Source organism: Canis lupus, chromosome 33 (genome assembly GCF_003254725.2).
Source record: "Canis lupus dingo isolate Sandy chromosome 33, ASM325472v2, whole genome shotgun sequence".
NCBI lineage: Eukaryota > Metazoa > Chordata > Mammalia > Carnivora > Canidae > Canis > Canis lupus.
Window position 1 is genome coordinate 25,788,251 of NC_064275.1, and position 17,694 is coordinate 25,805,944.

General features: G+C 36.5%; 1 protein-coding gene across 5 annotated transcripts in view; it reads right to left on the reverse strand.

Moving 5' to 3' along the window:
• Positions 1-17,694, reverse strand: part of KPNA1 (karyopherin subunit alpha 1) — a 70,318-nt gene that overhangs the window by 35,828 nt on the left and 16,796 nt on the right. For all 5 annotated transcript variants that reach the window (XM_025475407.3, XM_025475386.3, XM_025475417.3 and 2 more), the window contains one exon: positions 12,165-12,298. In XM_025475407.3, the coding sequence (XP_025331192.1) occupies positions 12,165-12,293 (129 nt within the window). In that variant the 5' untranslated portion in view covers positions 12,294-12,298. The remainder of the gene's footprint in view (positions 1-12,164; positions 12,299-17,694) is intronic.

A 17,694-nucleotide genomic window follows, 5' to 3' on the forward strand; every position in this document is an offset into this window, starting at 1 on the left:
GGATTTATTCCTACGTATCTTTTGGTTTTTGGTGTAATTGTAAATGGGATCAATTCCTTGATTTCTTTCTCCTGCTTCATTGCTGGTGCATAGAAATGCAACACATTTCTGTAGGCTGGATTTTGTATCCTGCAACTTTACTGAATTTGTGTATCAGTTCTAGCAATTTTTTAGTGGAGCTTTTGGGTCTTCTACATAGAGTATAGTGTCATCTGTAAATAATGGAAGTTTGACTTATTCCTTGCCAATGTGGATGCCTTTTATTTCTTTTTGTTGTCTGATTACTGAGGCGAGGACTTCCAGTCCTATATTAAGTAATTGTGGTGAGAGTGAAAGTCCCAAGGCTTGTTCCCAACTATAGAGGAAAAAGCTCTCCGTTTTACCCCACTGAGGATGTTATTAGCTAGGTCTTCTGTCTATGGTCTTTATGATATTGAGGTTATGTTCCTTCTACCCCTTACTTTGTTGAGGGTTTTTATCAAGAATGGATGTTGTACTCTGTCAAAATACTTTTCTGCATCTATTGAGAGAATCATATAGTTCTTATGCTTTATTAATGTAGTGTATCACGTTGATTTGTGAATACTGAACCACCCTTGTAAGCCCAGGAACAGATCCCACTTGATCCTGGAGAATGATTCTTTTAATGTACTATTGGGTTTGATTTGCTAGTATTTTGTTGAGAATATTTGGCCTTCATAATTTTGGCCTGTATATCTTTTTTTAGTGGGGTCTTGGTCGGGTTTTGGAATCAAGGTAATGTCGGCCTCGTAGAATGAATTTGGAAATTTCCTTCCATTTCTTTTTTTGGAAGTTTGAGAAGAATAGGTATTAACTCTTCTTTAAATGTTTGGTAGAATTCCCCTGGGAAGCCATCTGATCCTGGACTTTTGTTTGTTGGGAGATTTTGGATTACTAGTTCAATTTTTTTGCTGGTTACTGGTCTGTTGAGTTTTCTATTTCTTCCTGTTTCAATTTTGGCAATTTCTGTTTCTAACCATTTCTTCCAGATTGCCTAATTTGTTGACATATAATTTTTCAAAATATTGTCATAATTGTTTCTATTTCTGTGGTGTTGGCTGTGATCTCTTGCATTCGTGATTTTATCTGGGTCCCTTCTCTTTTCCTTTTGGTAAGTCTGGGCTAGGGGTTTATCAATTTTATTAATATTTTCAAAGAATCAGCCCCTAATTTCATTGATCTATTCTACTATTTTGTTTCTGTATCATTTATTTCTGCTCTAATATTTATTATTTCCCTTCTTCTGCTGGCTTTAGGCATCATTCTTTTCCTTGCTCCTTTAGGTAAAAGATTAGATTATGTATTTGAGATTTTTCTTGCTTCTTGAGGTAGTCCTGTATTGCTATATATTTCCCTCTTATGGTCGCTTTTACTGCATCCCAAAGTTTTTGGACTGTCATGGTTTCACTTTTGTTTCCCTGTAGTTAATTTCTTCTTTAATTTCATGGTTGACCCATTCATTCTTTAGTAGGATGTTCTTTAACCTCCATGTATTTGTGGTCTTTCCAAATTTTTCTGTTTGACTTCAAGTTTCATAGCATTGCTATGATCAGAAAATATGCATGTTATGATCTCTATCTTTTTGTACTTGTTGAGGCCTGATTTGTGACCTACTAGCATGTGATCTCTTCCAGATAATGTCTCATGTGCACTAGAAAAGAATGTGTACTATGCTGCTTTAGGATGAAATGTCCTGAATATCTGTTAAGTCCATCTGGTCCAGTGTGTTCATTCAAAGCCATTCTTTATTTCCATTTTGATTTTCTGCTTAATGATCTGTCCTTTGATGTAAGTGGAGTGTTAAAGTCCCAAACTATTTCTGTATAATTATCAATGAGTTCTTTTATGTTAATGTTTTATATATTTGGGTGCTCCCGAGTTGGGGGCATAAATACTTACAACTTCTAGGCCTTCTTATTGGATAGATCCCTTTATTATGATATAATGCTCTCTTCATTTCTTGTTATTGTCTTTTTTAAAAACTGGTTTGTCTGCTACAGATGCTGCTATTCTGGCTTTCTTTTGACATTCATTGGCATGATAAATGGTTCTCCATCCCCTTTCAATCTGCAGGCATCTTTAGGTCTAAAATGAGTCTCTTGTAGGCAGCATATAGATAGGTCTTGCTTTTTTTTTTTTTATTTTTTTTTTAATATTTATTTATTTATGATAGACATAGAGAGAGAGGCAGAGACACAGGAGGAGGGAGAAGCAGGCTCCATGCTGGGAGCCCGACGTGGGACTCGATCCCGGGACTCCAGGATCGCGCCCTGGGCCAAAGGCAGGTGCTAAACCACTGAGCCACCCAGGGATCCCCGATAGGTCTTGCTTTTTAATCCATTCTGTCTTTTGATTGGACCATTTAGCCCATTTACATTCAGAGTAATTATTGATACATGTGAATTTAGTGCCATTTTATTACTTGTTTTGTCATTGTTTCTGGAGATTTTCTGTTCCTTTCTAGTCTTTGTTGCTTTTGGTCTTTCTTTCCCACTCAAAGAGTCTCCTTTAATAATTCTTGCAGAGCTTGTTTAGTAGCCACAAACTCCTTTAGTTTTTGTTTGCCTGGAAAACTATGATAACCTTGCTGGATAGAGTATTCTTGACTCCACATTTTTCCCATTCAGCATGCTGAATATATTATGCCTCTCTTCTTGCCTGCCAAGTTTCTGAGGAGAGATATGCTACTAACCTTATTTGTCTTCTCTTGGAAGTTAGGAGCTTCTTTTGTCTTACTGCTTTTAGGATTTTTTTCTTTATCTCTGTTATTTTGCAAATTTAGCTATGATATACCTTGGTATTGGCCTGCTTTTGTTGATTTCAATAGTTTGTGCCTGCTGGATTTGGATGTCTATTTCCACATTAGAGAAGTTTTCAGCTATAATTTCTTCAAATAAACATTTTGCCCCCTTTTCTCTCTTCTTCTTCTGGGATTCTATGATATGTTATTACACTTTATGGAATCACCGAATTCCCTAAGTCTACATTTGTGATCTAATATTTTTCTCTCCCTCTTTCCTTTCAGCTTCATTATTCTTTTTTTTTTTTTTTTTTTTTTTTTATGATAGTCACAGAGAGAGAGAGACAGAGGCAGAGACATAGGCAGAGGGAGAAGCAGGCTCCATGCACCGGGAGCCCGACGTGGGATTTGATCCCGGGTCTCCAGGATCGCGCCCTGGGCCAAAGGCAGGCGTCAAACCGCTGCGCCACCCAGGGATCCCCAGCTTCATTATTCTTATCTTTTATATCACTTATTCATTCCACTGACCCTTCCATCCTTGTGGTTATTACATCCAGTTGGTTTCAAATCTCAGTTACGGTATTTTTCATTTCAGACTGACTAGTTTTTTGGTCTTTTATCTCTACAGTAAGGGACTCACTGGTGTCCTCTATGCCTTTCTCAAGCCCAACTAGTATCCTTAATGATTGCTACTTTAAATTCTAGATCAGGCATATTACTTATATCTGCTTTGATTAGATCTCTGGCCATGACTCTTCTTGTTCTTTCTTTAAGGATGAATTCCTCTGTCTTGACATATTGTGTAAGTCTCTCTGTCTTCTTCTGTGTGCTAAGAAAGCCTGTTATGTTTCCTGCTCCTGAGAATAATGGCTTTAAGAAGAAGACGTCATCTATTGTCCAGAGGTGGGCACTTCAGAAGTGTCTCTGGTGATGCTTTGTGCACTCTGCTGCTATGCTTTGGCTGCTCTTTCTCTCAGGTCAGTCCTCTGCAGTTTCTTCTTGCCTGCAGTGGGAAGTGTTTGGACCCTGGCCAGAGTATGGTGAGTTTTAATTAGGTGTCTCTGGTCTGCCTTTATAGAGACTTGATGCTATTTCCACTAGAGCTGAAGCTTTGCAGAACTCTATGGTCAGCAGATATGGTGCATGCAGGGTCTGTGCTGGTCTTCTGGGGGGAGGGGTCCACTGCTCTGGTTCTCAAATACAACTACGCTAGTGAAATAGCACAGGGGGCAGGGCTTGGTGTAAACAGTTTAAGCCACTATTGTTGGCACTGTGCTGCTTACTGAAGTTAGTTTATGGTAAAGAGTGGGGGGGAGAAAAATGTGAGTCAGCTCCCTAGTCCCCAGAGGGGGGAGTTTGTACATGCCATGGTGCAGGAAGCCCTCCCAGAAGAGCCAACAATCTCCCCTCATGGGTCCTAGGAATCCCTCAGCTCGCTGCCTTCACCCGTCTGTGTCCTGGCCATCTGCCTGCCTGGTAGCACCTTGGGGTCTATCCCAAGCAGGCACACTGAATTTTAAAACTCCCAACTTTAAGGACCTGATATGCTGTGGACATGTGCTGGCCCTCTGACGGTGGATCTCACTGCACTAGGACTGATGCAGGTTTGTCCCAGAAGGGCAGTCACCAAAGTGCAGGGGTATGGAGTTTGAAGTGAAGTACAGCAAAGAGCCAGTATCCAAGTTAGCCACCCTCAGCAGGTATCTCTGCACCTATGCTGAGGAGCAGGGGAAGGAAATGTTCACTGGCTTTTTGTCCCTGAGAGTCAGTGCCACCCTTCCCAGATATGCTTCAAAATGGAGGAATCACCTCTCCCAGTGAGTCCCAGGGGTCTCTAAATATTAGCAATGAACAATCAAAAACTGAAATTCAAAACATACCACTGACAAACAGCATCAAAACTACACAACACATAGGGAAAAATGTAACCAAAACAAAACAATAACAACTACAAATCAGGGCCACCTGGGTGGCGCAGTCGGTTAAGTGATCCAACTCTTGCTTTTGGCTCAGGTCCTGATCTGTATCATGATATTGAGCCCCACGTCAGGCTCCATGCTCAGCAAAGAGTCTGTCTGAGCATCTGTCTCACCCTCTGTGCCTCCCACTCAGGCTCTCTTTCCTCTCTCAAATAAATAAATTAAAAAAAAAAAAAACCGGGATCCCTTGGTGGCACAGCAGTTTGGCACCTGCCTTTGGCCCAGGGCGCGATCCTGGAGATCCGGGATCGAATCCCATGTCGGGTTCCCGGTGCATGGAGCCTGCTTCTCCCTCTGCCTATGTCTCTGCCTCTCTCTCTCTCTCTCTCTCTCTGTGACTATCAAAAGTAAATAAAAAATTAAAAAAAAAAAAACAAAAACCTACAAATCACTGAGAGCTATTATATACCTAAATAAATGGAGATACGGGGTTTATGAGTCAGAAGTCTCATTGTTATGATATCCATTCTCCCCAAGCTGATCTACAGATCTAATATAATCACAATCAAATCCTCAGAGCAGACTTTTGTGCACAAATTGACAAGCTGATTCTAAAGTTCATATAAAAATGCAAAGGACCGGGGATCCCTGGGTGGCGCAGCGGTTTAGCGCCTGCCTTTGGCCCAGGGCGCGATCCTGGAGTCCCGGGATCGAGTCCCACGTCGGGCTCCCGGCATGGAGCCTGCCTCTCCCTCCTCCTGTGTCTCTGCCTCTCTCTCTCTCTATGTCTATCATAAATAAATAAATCTTAAAAAAAAAAAGATTTTATTAAAAAAAAAATGCAAAGGACCAAAACAAAAAAAAATGCATAGGACCTATAATAGAACAATTTTTGTAAAGAACAAGGTTAGAGGGCTAGTAATATGATTTCAAGACTTATTATAAAAGCTACAGTAATCAAGACAGTGTGATATATAAGACAGATGAATAAACCAATGGAACAGAGTAAACTTCAGAAGCCAGACCCACACAGAGATGGCCAACTGAATGTAATGGTTCTAAGGCAGTTCATGAGGGGAAACAATCATTTTAATAAATGACACTTGAATAACTGGAGAAGCATATGTAAAAAAATGTCCCCTTTCCCCTTACCTTACATTATGTACAAAAACTAAATGTAAACAGTCACAGACCTGAATTTAAACTAGTAACAATAAAACTTACTGAAAACAGAAGAAAATCTTCAGCGACCTTTGGCTTTGACAAAGATTCTTAGATTTGACACACAAAAGCACAATCCGTAAAAGAAAAAAAACTGATATATGGAATTCCAAAATCAAAACCTTCTGCTCTTTAAACAGCGCTTCTTAAAATGAAAAGGCAAGCCACTGACTGGAAGAAAATGTTTAAAAATCATATATCTAGCAATATATCTTGGATCCAGAAAACAATTTTAAAAACTAAACAGACTTCACCTAAAGTAGATATACAGATGGCAAATAAGCACATGAAAAGATGCTCTCGCCTTCAGTCATTAGGGAACCGTAAAATAAAACCATAATGGCATACTACTATGCACACCTTAGAATAGATAAAATGAAAAAGACCTACCATAACAAATGTTCACAAAGACGTGGTAGAGCAAATGAAACTCTCATAAAACTACTGACGTGAAAGTAAAGTAGTACAACCCATTTTAGCAAACAGCTGACAGCTTCTTAAGAACACATCTACTATACAACCCAGCCATTCTTAGATACCTATCCCCGAGAAATGGAAATATATGTCCATACAAAGAGCTGTCCACGAACGTGGAGCTTTATGAGTAGCAGCTTTATTTGTAATCATCTAAAACTGGAAACAATCCAAACTGCCACCAACAGGTGAATGGATAAACCAATTGTGGTTTTATCTTTACAAAAGAATGCTACTCATCAATAAAATGAATGAACTGATACACACAACAGAAATGAATCTCAAAATGATTAAGCTGACTGAAAGAAGCCAGACAGAAGAGAACACATATTGTATCAAGTCATTTATGCAAAGTAATCAGTGGTGACTGAAAAAAAAAGATTAGAAGTTGCTTGGAGATAGGTGAGGGGTGGGGAAAAGTAATACAAAGGTATACCAGGTAACAATATGTTCACTATTTTAAGTATGGTGATGGTTTCACAGATATATACATATGTCAAAACTTAAATTGTATACTCTATGTCAACTATATAGTCAAAGTTTTTTAAAAGACATAGAAAACATAGCTGAAAAAACCGAAATACGTCTATCTCAACAGTATGAGTTCTTAATAATATTAAAACACATTCCTGTTCCCTCCAGAGGATGCTAAGAAACCAACTCATTATTCTGAAAAAGAAGAATAAGTGTAATTACTAACTCAGAAACACCAAAGTGTGCAGTTTGATCCTCTTGGATCTTGCTTTTATGATTTGTTAGGGAGGTCTGGAGCAGTACTAAGTCTATGGCTAATTAATCTCCACTACTGAGGCAAGACTCTCCTGAATACTCTACCTAATGCCCTGCAAATGATGAGTTTTTCCAGTCTGGCTAGAGGAACAGGTGCTATTCTCAGCACTGTGTAAGGGCCACACACTCTTCCCTCTAATCTTTTTGGATGATAGTTTCTCTAGCCTTGAGTAGTCTCCTCAAGCACATATGCTGATCAGTACTCTGCTGAATACTCAAAGAAACACAGTGAAGACCTCTAGGCTTCTTTCTCCATACATAGTCTCTTCCTTTTATTATTTGTTTCTAGATGGCTTAATCTCCCCAGACTCTCAGCTCTGTCTCCTCAATTCAGGAAGGCGGTGGCCTTTAGTTCCCTCTCCCTATTGTAACTTGAAAACTCTCTTGTTGAAGCAATCATAGAGGTCACCTCTTTGGTTTCCTATCTCTAGAGATCACTGTCCTTCACTGGTTAATGTCTGGTATCTTGAACTACTGTTTCATGTATTTTATCTGTTTATTCTTGGTTTGTTTCAGGTAGAAGGGTACATCTGGGCCCTGCTATTTCACTTTGGCTGGAAGCAGGAGTCCTCAAAGTGCCCTATCTAATTCAAAATGTCCCACTTATGGCTAAAGGGAGCCTGTTCAAGCTATCTCCTGAGTCTTTTCAACACAAGTTTCGACAGTCTTAAACCTCCTCGCTCTATGTTATGAAAAAATACTACACATTCACTTTGAATATTCCCTATCTCTAAAACAAGAATCAGGTGTTTCTTCTAAGAAGCCTATTTGTTTAAGAGAAAAATTCTCTAATGACCGCAATCTCAGGGTGCTAGAGGTGCTCACTGATATAAGGTATTTCACTATCTCGAAGCCTTACTAGGACAAAACTGGGTTTGTGTGTATATCTGTGTTATACATCATGAAATCCTACTAATATTACCTATTCAAATTTATATAACTTCTTTGATTTTATACTTCTATCTCAACCTTAAAAATCCAGGTTCCTAATATTAACATAGTTATCTGGAATATCCACATATAAATATATATAGTTTCAGGATCTATCCTATATGATCACTGAAGCAGTTCAAGATTTGTTTATACTTCTTTTTGTCCTTAAGACACAGCCCAACAGAGAAAATTAATCACTGTGCCATATATTAAGCTGTATTATTTTTTAAGATTTTATTTATTTATTCATGAGACACGGGGGGGGGGGGGGGGGGGGAGACACAGGTAGAAGGAGAAGCAGGCTCCATGCAGGGAGCCTGATGTGGGACTTGGTCTCGGGTCTCCAGGATCAGGCCCTGGGCTAAAGGCAGCTCTAAACCACTGAGCCACTGTGGGTGCCCAGCTGTATTTCCTGTGTGGTTTAGCCACAAACATGACACACAGGACCATTTAATTCCTCTTATTTTTAAGGATTTCTTCCTTCATTAGGATTTCATTTTGTTTCACAATTACTTAAAGCATCTACATGACTCCAAAATCACACCTAATCACTAAAATAACATTTCTTGGTACTGCAAAATTTACATCCACATGTAGTCATTATTAAAATGGAATGGCAGGGTACTGTTATGATCTTTAATACAACTGATTGATAAGTAGAATTTGAAATTAAAAACATCATACCATTTACATCACAAGGATGATGACAAGGTAAGATATGAGAAATTCTCAGCAAAGGGAAGTCCCCTAAGCCTACAGCTAAACATCAAGAACACAGGATAAACAATTCTGACTGGTGCAGGAAGACAGAAAATATAGGGTGGAGATCTCCAGTGGAAAAAAACATGGAACTGATAAATTATTTGGTTTTTTTTTCTGATAAATTATTTGTGAAGTTTAACCACATAGAGAATCAGATAAAAATAATTTTAAAGCAGCTGTAGAAGAGAATGAAAAGACAGCCAGAAATCTGAAACCAAGCAAAAAAAAAAAAAAAAAAAAAAAAATCAGACAACTCCAGGAAAAACAAAGTATAAAGAAAGGAAATCACCATATACTATTCAGCTCAGCAATAAATAATACATACTGTAGTATGACTGTATTAGGAGAATAGGCACAAGGGAAAAGCAGTATAAGAGCTTAAATATTTACTTACCGTAACAGAACATCAAAAGGTGACATTTTAAATTATTAGTTAAGAGGACTGAAAATGGTTTACTTGGGAATGAGACCAGGAACACTGGTAGTTTAATTTCAAGTACTGTAGTGCTATTTAATTATTTCAACTGTGCATGTCTTACTCAGAGAAAGGTTTTAAAAAAGAAAAAACTGTCAAACAATCAAGATTTATATACCTTATCTACAGATTACATGTTGACTGAACTTGTCAACCAAGTTAATCAACGGGAAAAGTTGCCTGTCCACAAGTTTATCAACTTGCTCACTTCTCAAGATATTTCTTACAACTAAAAACATCAAGCAAACCTCCATTCTGCATCATGATGGGGCTTATGAACTTTTAAGCAGTACAAGCTAACCTATTCACATTGAATTAACAAAAGTCTACTTAATTCAAATTTACAAGGACTGGCTCAATCAGAATGACACCAACTAGTAAAACTTTTTGCCAAAAATGAGTTTTAGTTTGGTCTGTGTCAAGTGGACAGATGTCATTTATAAAGTGCTGCCTAGATATAACAAAAATTAAGTGTTTGTCTTCTAAAAAGATAGCTCTTTAAAGATGCAGTTAGTATCTTCTGCACACTTGCCAACATCAACTCCTGTGCTACCCTTACATCTAGCTCTTCAAACTAGCTTCAACCTGTGCCTTTCCTGATGACAAAGCAACTGTGGAAAGATAAACAGTACCTAAATGAATCTGTATTTTACTGATATTTATTATTTTACAAATTAGGCATGAAGTACTGTTTTGATATTAAGAAGCCTGATTGGCTTTACTAGTTTTCTCTTTATAATAGAGCACATATGAAATTTAAAAATTAAGACTGTAAATAGAGGGCAGCCCGGTGGGGCTCAGCAGTTTAGCGCCGCCTTTGGCCCAGGGCCTGATCCTGGAGACCCAGGATCGAGTCCCATATCGGGCTCCCTGCATGGAGCCTGCTTCTCCCTCTGCCTGTGTCTCTGCCTCTCTCTCTCTCTCTCTGTGTTTCTCATGAATAAATAAAGTATTTTTTAAAAAAAGACTGTAAATAGAGCAATATTCCAAAAACTTATCACAGAAACTTATTAAAGCCAGGGGCATAATTTGAGATCTCCTACAATGAACCTCATAGGATTACAACTACAAATATTTTTAGTCCAATATATGGGGCCATACTTGCCATTTGGTATGTTAAGCATTCAGAGCACTTGTCTTCAGGCAGTTAATATGAAAAATTAATTTTATTTATATAAACTTTACAATGAAGTCTAATTACATGAAATCACCCATCACCAAGAGAGAATAAAATGAATGCTGTCAATGGCAGAGCATCATTACTACATCTTCAAATGGCTTTATGCCAAATATGATGCATAAGCTGGTGGTTATACTGAGACCTATACTTGGGCTCATGTGTATATTTTTATGTATTCATATGGGAATATAAATATGTAACAATGCTATTATGATTTCTAAAATTTATCCCCAAAATAGAAGCTAATCCAAAGGAAAGATTCCACTTCAAATAAGATGCAGAGATGAATAAAGAGATACAAGAAACCCAAAGAAACTCATTCTTTTATGAATAAATTGTAACTCATACTTAATTTACCACACTTTATAAAGTCTATTATAGGGGTGCCTAGGTGGCTCAGTTGGTAAAGCGTCTGCCTTTGGTTCAGGTCATGATCCCAGGGTCCTGGAATCGAGCCCATGTCAGGTTCCCTGCTCAGCGGGGAGTCTGCTTCTCCCTCTCTCTCTGCTGCTCTCTCACAGTCTCCCTCAAATAAATAAATAAAATCTTTAAGAAAAAAAATATATATATATAAACTCTACTGTAAGACTAGACAGTAGAGTCTAGTCTTTGCCCAAAAAACTCTCTTTGCCCAAAAAATAATAGTAATAATGACTGTTTGATTCAAACATCTACAGCCCTAACAAAAAAAACACTGAGGTTGTAATATACTCTTGGACTTTAACTGGATGTTCCAGTGCAATATTACTCAAAAGAACAGTGTTATTTTGAGACTAGCTCACTATAACTGCAAAATATTTATGACAGATTACCTTATTTCTAAGGTATGAAAGATTGTGACTCATTTATTTGCCTTTTATGGAGCTTTTGCAGCATGGGGGTCAAAAGGTACTTCCAAGCTCAAAAGTCTCTAATTAGCAAAAAAAAAGTTACCTGTCTTTAAATTTCTTTGCCTTTGAGATGTACCATTTATTCTAAGCATTTTTAGAAGGTAAAGTGAGAGTGAGTCCCAAATTCTCCTGTAAATATTCATTCTGTTAAAAAGGACCAATTAAAAAAAAAAAAAAAAAGATCCAAACCAATGTCCTAATGAATCATACCAAATTAATTTAGGGGTTAGAAGACATATTCCTTGAGATTTTTGCTAGATTAAAATAGCAAGATATTTTGCTAGATAGATTAAAATAGTACATAATAAATAAACATAAAGATAGACATGAAGTATGGCAAATTACTAACAATTACTGAACGCAAAAGAGTATGAGGCTCACCTATTTTTTAATTTTGTATGTTTACAGGTTTTCAAATTAAAGATTATAACGAAAAGCAGTATTTTACTGGTCACTTGAGAATTCATTAACAAACATGCACATAAAATCTTAAGTTGCAACTTGAGAAAAACATAAAATACACTAAAAAAAATTGGCCAAAATAGTAAACAGTAGTTATACTGGGAATATGAGAACTAGGTTTGATTCTTATATTCCACTTTTCATTACTTCCTCTCCCCTACTCCCAAAACACGTTGATTTTATGAAGGAAGGGCTATGTATTTACACACATAAATATGTAGCATTGTTAAAACTAAAATAGAGTGGTTTCAGACTTAAAACAGAAGTTCTTTAAAATAAATAAGAGTAAAGGATTTACCTGCTCTTCTCTTTTCTGCTTGCGTAACTGCAGTCCCTCTTCCTCCCTTCTTCTGCGCATCTCATCAGGATTCAGGGACTTATTTTTGTAACTTTTCAGGCGAAAGTTCTCTTTTCCTGGAGTAGTCATGATTTCTACAAAAATGAGAGAGAGGAAGAGAACAAATGAGCTTCGCTTATGGTAAAGAGCTCTGTTACGCTAATAGCCTAGCCTTACTACATAGAGACACCAGAAATAGCTACTTTTTAAAACACCTTTACTAAAGTGTACAAGTCAACAGCTTTATGTCTTTTCACAGCTACACACAAATCACCACCAGTCAATTTTTTAATATTTTCATCACCTCAAAAAGATTCTGTTTGGCTATCACTTCTAATCAAAACAATTCATATGAAGAGAATCATATGTGTGATGATTGGCTTCTTTACTTAGCATATTTTCTTTTTTTTTTTTTTCCAAAGGAAAAAGGTTTAATATACAGATTGAAGATTCACATCATGATAAAGGATATAAAGTTGAATAACTTCTTGTAATAAAAGTTCAACTTTTGCATCTTTTCCTACTTATACTGTTATCTTTTTTTCCTGTGCTTTTCTATTGCTTTCACCCCACCTCTTCCTGTCTGTTTACAGGGATTCTCTCCCTCTCCCCAGTAGTTTGGAAAGCCTACTCCTACAGACGCTAACATGATTAACACTAATTTTAATATACCCTTTAACTTCACCAACATCTAAGTAGCATCTGTAAAGTTCCTTTCCCCTTCTCCCCAAAGTATACGGCTGTTCAGGACCCATCCTCCTGGTAGGATTGTGGCATTTTATTTTTGTTTTCCTTTTTGACTTTTGCTGTGAGAGGAAGGTAATATATATATATATATGTACTGTGTGTACAGGTTTATTATACTCATCCTAGATGGCTAAAGTATATCCTCCAGTAATTCTTTCAAAGAGGGTGTGCAAGAAACAAACTTTGTGAACTCTTCAGTATCAAAAAATGTCTTCATACTTAGCATATTTTCAAAGTTCATCTATGTTGCAACATATATCAGTACTTTATTCCTTTTTATGGCTGAGTAATATCCCATCATATGGATATACCCCATTATATATCAACTCATCAAGTGATAGAGATTTGAGTTCTTTCTACTTTTTGGTTATTTTGAGTAATGTTTCCATAAACATCTGTAGGCAAGTTTTTATTCAGACATGTGTTTTCATTTTTCTTTGGAATATACCTAGAAATCAAATTGCTAGGTCACAGGGTAACACTCTTTAATTGAGGAAATGCCAAATTATTTTTCCAAAGTGCTACACTATTTTACATTCCCACCAGCAGTGTATGAGGGTTGACAATTTCTCCACTATCACAATTTTTGGTGTCTGCTGTTCTTTCACATACTTCTTTTCCAAATGTATATCCTCCATTAAAAAAAAAAAAAACATCTGAATGATTCTTTGCCCATTTTTAAATTCTTTACCGCTCTCACATGCTTAAAAAAAAAAAAAAAGTCCCTTATCAGATATACGGTTTTTAAATATTTTCCTTCACTCTATAGGTTTTTTTTTTTTTCCACTTTAAGATTTTTATTTATTTATTCTTGAGAGACACACACACAGAGAGGCAAAGACACAGACACAGAGAGAGACACAGAGAGGCAGGCTCCATACAGGGAGCCTAATGTGGGACTTGATCCCAGGACTCCAAGATCACACCCTGGGCCAAAGGCAGGCACTTAACCGCTGAGCCACCCAGGTGTCCCTTCTTTTCACTTTCTTAATGGTGTTTTTTGAAGCACAAAAGTTTGTATTCTTAATCCTAAATTTCCTTCCTTTATCCTAAATTAAAGTTTTAGCTCTTACATTTAGGTCATCCTCTTTGAGTTAATTATTATTTGTGGTATAAGGTAAGGGTCCAACTATATTATTTCACATATGGCTACCCATTTGTTCCAGGCACCGTTTGTTGAAAAGACTATTCTTTTCCACTTTTCCACTGAATGGTCTTGACACCCTTGCTGAAAGACAAATTTTGTAGTTTCCAATGTTTTATATTTCTTTTGTTAAATTTATTCCTATTTTAATTTTTTGATTCTTTTGAATTTTTCATTTCATTTTTGAATTGTTAGTCTATAAAAGTGTTCAGTTTTCCCCATTAGGTATGATGTTATCTTTCAATTTTTTCATAGGTGCCTTTATTCATGTTAAGGAAGTTCCCTTCTATTCCTTGTTTTTTTAGTGTTTTTATCATTTAAAGTGTGATGGATTTTATCAAAAAATTTTTCTGTATTTATTGTGAGAACAAATGTGGCTTTTGCTTTTTATTTCCTGATATATTAATTGGTTTGTGAATTTTACACTAATCTTGCATTTCTGGGATAAATGCCACTTGGTCATGGTGCAAAATTCTTTTTATATGCTGGTGAATTAGCTTTGCTAACAATTTGAGGATTTTTGTCTCCATCTTCATAAGACATAATGGTCTGTAGTTTTCTTGTGATGTCTTTGCTATCAGGATAATACTAATACTAGCTTCATAAAATAAATTGCAAAGTGTTCCCCCTCTCAATTTCTAGGAAGAGTTAGCATTAATTTTTCTTTAAGTGTTTGACAGAATTCAGCAGTGAAGCCATACAGGCCTGGGCTTTTCTTTGTGGGTAGCTTTACGATTAATTCAATCTATTCACTTGCTATAAGTCTATTCAATTTGTCTATGTAAGTTAATTTCAGTATCTTTCTAAAAATCTGTCCAATTTAGGGATACCTGGTGGCTCAGTTGGTTGGGCATCTGACACTTGATTTTGGCTCAGATCAAGATCTCGTGATCTTAGAATCTCATGAGATTGAATCCTGTTATCAGGCTCCACACTTACTGGGGAGTCTGCTAGAGATTCTCTCTCCCCTTCTCCCACTGCCCCTCCTTCCATCGCATGCGTGCGCTAAAATAAATCTTTTTAAATGTCCATTTTATCTAAGCTATTTAACTTACTGGCATACAGTTCATAGTATTCCTTTATCATCCTTTCCATTTTGTAATCCCAGTAGTAATGTTCTCTCTTTTATTTCTGATTCTAGTAATTTAAGTCCTCTTTTTTTTCTATGTCAATCTGGCTAAAGGTCTGCTAATTTTATTGATCTTTTCAAAGAACCAGTTTTTCATTGCTTTACTCTTTTCTATTGTTTTTCTATTTTCTAGTTCATTAATTTCTACTCTCATCTTCATTATTTCCCTCCTTCTGTTTTAACTTTACTTTGCTCTTTTTCTAGTGACTTAAGGTGGAAAGATAGTTCTTGATTTGAGATCTTTCTTCTTTTTAACAGCATTTATTACTAAAAGTTTCCCTATAAGCACTCTTTAACTATATCCCATAAGTTTTCTTAGGTGGTAACTTCATTTTCATTTAGCTCAAAGTATTTTCTGATGTCTCTTTTCATTTGTTTTTTGACCTACTGGTTATTCAGAAGTATGTTAATTTCCATATATTTGTGAGTTCCCCAACTTTCTGTCAGTGATTTCTAATTTCTTTCCACTGTGGTCAGAGGACAACCTTTGTACTATTTCAATCCTTTTAAGATTTGTTTTGTGGCCTAGCATATGGCTTATCCTTGAAAATGTCTCACATTCACTTGAGAAAAATATATATTCTATTGCTGCTGGGTGGTGGTTTGCTCTACAGATACCTATTAGCACTAGTTGGTTTATAGTGTGGTTTCTTTGTTGATCTTATGCCTGGTTGTTTTATATGCATTACTAAAAGTGGGATATTGCAGTCACCGAACCATTATTGCTAAATTGTCTATTTTTCTCTTCATTTCTGTCAGGTTTTGTTTCTTGTATTTTGGTGCTGTTATTAGATACATATATATTTATAATTTTTATCTTTCTAGTAGATGGACTCTTTCATCCCTCTATATTTCTAGTAACATTTTTTGTTTTAATATCTATTTTTTCTGATATTCATGTAGCCACTCCTTTCTTTTGGTTGTTGTTTGCATAATAGATCTTTTTCCATCCTTATACTTTCAATGTATTTGTATCTTTAAACTTAAAGTAAACCTCTTATAGAGAGCATATAGTTGGGATACCCTGACAATCTCTGCCTTATTATATATATACTTTAATCAATTCATGTTTAATGTTATTATTGATATATTTGATTTGTACTTTTTTCATTTTCTATGTCTCATGTCTTTTTTTTATTCATTTATTATTCTTTGACTGCTATTTACTTTTTTGCATTAAGTGAGTATTTTCTAATGAAGCACTTAAATTTAATGACCTTTTCTCTGTATTTTTTTTTTTTTTTACATTTCCCCCTAGTGGCTGCTCAAGGACTTACCATACATATTTTAACTACAGACTTAAGAACAGCTTCAGACTTCTACTAGCTTAACAACTTCCAGGAAGATATAGAAATGTTACGCTTTATTGCCTTTTCCTCCATTTGATGATATTGATTGTGATACATATTCTATTTAATATTACAAATCCACCAACGCACCATATTGTAATTATGACTTTACCAGCTATAGTCACTATAGCTTTGCCTCCATCACCTCCTATGTGCTGACAGATATATTACAAATATGAATTTCTATACAGGCCCAAGAACACATTGTATACATATTATTTTACACAACTGCCTTTAAAAAAAAATAGATTGACTGATTTTAGAGAGAGCATGTGAGCACAAGTGGGAAGAGCAGAGGAAGAGAGAGAATGTGAAGTGGACTCCGCACTGAGCTCAAGTCCAATACAGGGCTCCATCTCATGACCCTGTGACTGTGACCTAAGCATAACCGAGAATCAGACGCCTAACCAACCGCACCACCCACACACCCCACAAACTGCTTTTTAAATCAGTTTTGACTAAAAAGGAAAAAGAAATATGTGGTTATATTCTTTTAAAATTACATAATTATCTTTACTGGTACTCTCTGTTCATATAGATTCAAGTGGGATCACTTGCTTTTAGCCTAAAGAACTTCCTTTGGCATTCTTGCAAGGTGGGTCTGCTAGTAATAAACTCTCTCAGTTCCTCTTTATCTGGGAAAATCTTCATTTCATTAACTTTTTTTTTAAAAGATTTTATTGATTTGAGAGAGAGAGTATGAGCAGTGGATGAGGGGCAGAGGAAGGGAGGGAGGGCACAAGGCAGACAGAGAGAGAGAGAAGCAGACTCCCTGAAGAGCAGGAAGCCCAAGGCAGGGCTTGATCCCAGAACCCGGAGATCATGACCTGAGCCAAAGGCAAATGCTTAACCAACTGGGCCATCCAGGCATCCCATTTCATTATCATTTTTAAAAATAGCTTTGCTGGATATATAGGATTTTTGGATGACTGTATTTGTCTTTGAGTACTTAGACTATATTATTACACTGCCTCTGGCCTCCACTGTTTCTCCTGAGAAATCAGCTATTATTCTTATCAGGATTCTCTTGTAAGTCAATTTCCTGAAGAAGAGATTATAACCTGCTTCTCCCCCTAACCATCCAACCAAATCTCTGACCTTAAATCTTAAATCTTCTCCCTT